This window comes from Dendrobium catenatum, unplaced genomic scaffold (assembly GCF_001605985.2).
Source record: "Dendrobium catenatum unplaced genomic scaffold, ASM160598v2 fragScaff_scaffold_879, whole genome shotgun sequence".
Lineage (NCBI taxonomy): Eukaryota > Viridiplantae > Streptophyta > Magnoliopsida > Asparagales > Orchidaceae > Dendrobium > Dendrobium catenatum.
This window is the reverse complement of record NW_021319341.1, coordinates 1,815,044-1,819,608: the sequence shown is the minus strand read 5'-3', so window position 1 is coordinate 1,819,608 and position 4,565 is coordinate 1,815,044. Positions and strand designations below refer to the sequence as shown.

At 34.5% G+C, this 4,565-nt stretch overlaps 1 protein-coding gene across 2 annotated transcripts in view; it reads left to right on the top strand.

Annotated features, from left to right (window-relative positions):
• LOC110097111 (CLP protease regulatory subunit CLPX1, mitochondrial) overlaps nt 1–4,319 on the top strand; it is a 32,260-nt gene extending 27,941 nt beyond the window's left edge. The window contains exons 8-15 of one of the 2 annotated variants that reach the window (XM_020823353.2): nt 479–535; nt 1,103–1,173; nt 1,269–1,368; nt 1,474–1,578; nt 2,692–2,754; nt 2,855–2,977; nt 3,828–3,971; nt 4,112–4,319. In XM_020823353.2, the coding sequence (XP_020679012.1) occupies nt 479–535; nt 1,103–1,173; nt 1,269–1,368; nt 1,474–1,578; nt 2,692–2,754; nt 2,855–2,977; nt 3,828–3,971; nt 4,112–4,180 (732 nt within the window). In that variant the 3' untranslated portion in view covers nt 4,181–4,319. Of the gene's footprint in view, nt 1–248; nt 306–478; nt 536–1,102; nt 1,174–1,268; nt 1,369–1,473; nt 1,579–2,691; nt 2,755–2,854; nt 2,978–3,827; nt 3,972–4,111 lie in introns of both variants that reach the window. The other variant, XM_020823352.2, reaches the window with a different exon arrangement.
• The last annotated feature ends 246 nt before the right edge of the window (nt 4,320–4,565 follow it).

The following is a 4,565-nucleotide window of genomic DNA, read 5'->3' as shown; positions in this document are numbered from 1 at the left end:
ATTGCCTCGCAAAAAGCTCGGCAACCTTGAATTGACTTGCTGAACAACTCCTTGATCTTCCTGCTGCCTTTTGTGATTAATAGTATCTAGCAAAAAACTCATCAATCTTAAATTCCTCTTGCTGATTACGCTTCCTGCTGCCTTTTGTGGTTAATGTTTATGCTGAATAATGTCTTATATGCAAACACAATAGAAAATTATTTTGATTCTTCTTTCCAACTGGAACTAAGTCATGTATTTTGCTGTAGATAGTAAATGTTCCTGAGAAGGGAGCACGCAAACATCCCCGTGGTGACAATATACAGGTACCATAAGGCTCCCTAAAAAAATAGTCTTTCTTGATCATTTAGAAGATTTGAGTCTTGTATTATGGACATTGTTTATTTGCTTTCTGAACATAATGTCTACTTATATGCACTCATTTAGAAGATTTTGATTCTTCTTTCCAACTGGAACTAAGTCATGTATTTTGCTGTAGATAGTAAATGTTCCTGAGAAGGGAGCACGCAAACATCCCCGTGGTGACAATATACAGGTACCATAAGGCTCCCTAAAAAAATAGTCTTTCTTGATCATTTAGAAGATTTGAGTCTTGTATTATGGACATTGTTTATTTGCTTTCTGAACATAATGTCTACTTATATGCCTTAACTTTTTGTCTTAGTTGAATTTGTATGTTATTGCTGGAGTGAGCAAGCTGAAAAAAAGATGTTTTGCTTCATCCTAGATTTCTGCAGTAACATACTAGGTTGTGAAGGCATTTTTGAATTTGACCCATTTTTGAATTTCTGATTGTTTTTTTTTAAATACAATTGTAAAAACTAAGGCTTCGTTTACGATTACTTTCTTACTGCTTCTTAAAGCTGGTTTTTAGTATAACAGTTTTATTTTTTTACTAGAAAGCTGTTTTAAGAAGCGGTAAAAAAGCCGTCCCAAACAAAGCTGAAGTAAAATTCTAGCTAATTATAAAAGCTGAATACAATCAAATAAGAACATCATACTTTGGGTCTGGCTTACCATACACGTGTTTTTGGATACCCTTGAGGTACTTTATCATGATTTTGAAGACAATAATTTATATATTAATTTCTTCCTTTTGCAGATTGACACAAAAGATATTCTTTTTATATGTGGCGGAGCTTTTATTGATCTAGAAAAGACTATATCAGAGAGGTAAAACTGTTTTCTGTTTTTTGGGATTATTCTTCAATCACTCATTTGATTTGGATTGGGATTTAAGGTTGGCTGACCTTTTCAGTGTCCAACAGACGGCAAGATTCTTCCATAGGCTTTGGAGCACCAGTTCGTGCAAATATGAGAACCGGTAGAATATCTAACGCTATTGTGACATCAGCCTTGTTAGAATCGGTAAGGATAGAGGACCAGTCCGGTATGAACATGAAACGTATAAAAATCATTTTCTTTTTTCTCTTGCATGACTTAGGTTGTTTAATTCTGAAAGGGTTCTTGCAGGTTGAAAGCAGCGATCTTATTGCATATGGCCTTATTCCTGAATTTGTTGGACGCTTTCCAATATTGGTTAGCTTGTCGGCTCTAAATGAGGACCAACTTGTTCAGGTCATCAATATTGTTTGATGCTTAGAAATTAACTCCAATTCTGTTGATAATCCATTCTTTAAGTAACAAAAGATTTTGTATACAATTTTTGTGAGTCAGTTTCTTCAAAAAGTGGTTGGGGAATTTTATTGCATCAGAAGAGGGTAGGTTAGATATGAGCTTTTTAGTTATTTACTATGTTGCGCCAATACACCTATTTATGAAGGCGTGCTGTATCCGATACACTGATACATGGATACGCCTTCGATACGGCACCGCCGCACCGATACGGCACTGCCGCACCGATACGGCAAGCTTTGCCGTATCCAATTAAAATACTGTTTAATTTTAAAAGGACATGTGTATCCGATAAGCGTGTCAGTTGAAAAAAAAACGAAAAAGAACGCGTTGTATTTACTTCCGCGGTTGCAAGCGGAGCGATGTTCTCTCATTTTCGAGATGGATTTGAGTCTCTTGATGATATGAAAATATTAGAAATTGATAATCTTTCACTTGATGAGCCTGAATCAGAAGCTATGATATTTATTGAAAATGATATAGAAGTTCAAAGACAAACCACTGAGGAAGCTAATCATATCATTCCTTCTATTGAACAGTTGAAACTTCATGTGCTAGACAAATTATGTTTATGCTTTTGTTGTTGTACTAGACATTTAATGCTTACTTTTATTTTGATATTATAAGCTACAAGGCTACAGATGATGTTACTTTTTTTTTTTTTGTAATTTCAAATATTATGCTTTGATTGCTTTCTTAATTTTTATATATGATTTATAAATTATAATGCCGAGTCTGTGCCGTATCCGTATCCTATATTTTAAGAATTGACGTGTCCCGTATCCATATCGTGTCGTATCTGTGTCGCCGTATCCATATTGGTGCAACATAAGTTATTTAAGTTGGAGTTTCCATGTACCTAAGTTATGATGCTACATTTTAAGGTTGTCTTCTAGTTGGAGAACATTATAAATTAGAATAAACGTGTGCTAAAAATTAGAATATTAATATAGGTGTGTTAATACATATATATGAATGTTCTGTGAATGTTTAATAACTAGTTTCTACTGAGATCGCCCCATATTGAACCCGTGCATAATATGTCATCTCTTTCAGGTCTTGACAGAACCCAAGAATGCTCTTGGCAAACAATACAAAAAAATGTTTGGCATGAACACTGTAAACAAGCCTTCTACTCCAGCTGATTGTAGATTTATATAATAGCTCTACTGTTTCATGTGAATATTTTCCTTTCCTTATTAGGCAACTTCTTTTCCAGGTTAAATTGCATTTTACAGAAACAGCACTTAGGCTAATTGCAAAAAAGGCAATGTCCAAAAATACTGGTGCAAGAGGTCTAAGAAGTATCATGGAGAATATTCTCACGGAAGCAATGTATGAGGTATTTTTTTCAACCGTTTTTGTGTTCATATGCGTTAAATTTTCCCCTTTTTTTTCTTGTTTAATGATAAAAATATGTAGCCTGTATGATGTAGATGTCTTTCAATATAGGGTTGCTAATATAGATTGACAAATAAATCCACAAAATCATGCAACTCCATTTTGTAACTGAAATTCTTAACTTTTACGACATTTTGTTATCTTAGATGAAAACCGAAATTCCAAAGAAATGTATGCAGATGATAATTCAATTGTAGTTTTTCATTAGAAATAATGCATATAACAATTCAGAATCATGAAAACTATACTATCAATTTTCCTGTTAAGAGTCAAATTTTTATTTAAATTTAGTGAAAGAAGATTATTTCTAATATTTTAGCATACTACTAAAAAGACACTTAAATAACTAAAATGAAAAATAGTCTTTTTTTTTTTAATTACTTACCTCATCGCACACATCTTGGCTGTAAATTTTGAGATATGCATCGCTGAAGAAATGGGAATATCTTCCCTTTGTGCTTTTAGTATATGATTTTCAATAAACTGGAAAATTCCTTACTAACATTGGATCCTTGTTGGTTTAAAGTCTGCCCAGAGAATCTTTTCAAACTAGCACACTGGAGGAATTAATTTCCTAGTTGATTGCAAAAAGCAATATTTGAGTTCTCTTTTTTTAATGGCAATTAAGGCTTCATTTGGGACTGCTTTTTTCCTGCTTCTTAAAGCGACTTTCTAGTATAAAAAAAAAATTCTACAAAAAAGTCATTTTAAGAAGCAGTAAAAAAGTCGTCCCAAATGAAACCTAAGTGCAATGCACTTGAGTTTCATTTGATTCTTAAAATTTCTTGCAGATTCCAGATAAAAAGACCGGGGATGAGCGAATAGACGCTGTTGTGGTCGATGAGGATGCCGTTGGCTCCATTGAAAGCGCAGGTTGCGGTGCTAAAATTCTTCGAGGGGACGGCGCCTTGAATCGTTATCTTTCTGAGAATAAGGTAAGTCCTTTAATATGGCAGCCTATGAGCAGAAAAAAACTTTCATCATGGCCATTAAAAGAGTTAAAAACGCATGTAATGCTGCAGATCTTTATAAACTGGTTCATTGTGAAGAAAAATTAAGTGGGTTTTCTCTGCAGGCTTCAGATGTTTCAGAAGGAGATGGTGAGGGGGAGACACAAATCTCTTCTAGGGCCATGAGCATGTAATTTACATCAGTTCTCTATAGATTGTATAAATCTCTGTTGATTGGAATTGGTGTAATTATTTATCTGTGCACAATCCTTTTTATTTTATTAAAGGAGTAATCCTCAGCCAAATTCACATCTAAAGCTCTTATGGTGTTTACTGGGTTCGCAAATTGTGGTCTGTTGTTGGTCATGTGCGGGACTATTCTTTTATTATTCGAAAGGCAGGAATTTTAATTATTTTTGGCGAAGCGGTCTTAGACCAATTAGCTGTCTAATATTGGAGAAGTTATTTTGTGCGGAGGCCGGACACGTGTCCGAAGACCAACTAGAATGTGTCAAGTCATCAGTCATCAATACTGAGTGAAGGGGTGCGTGGCGCATTTTGATTGGTCTCCGGATGGTG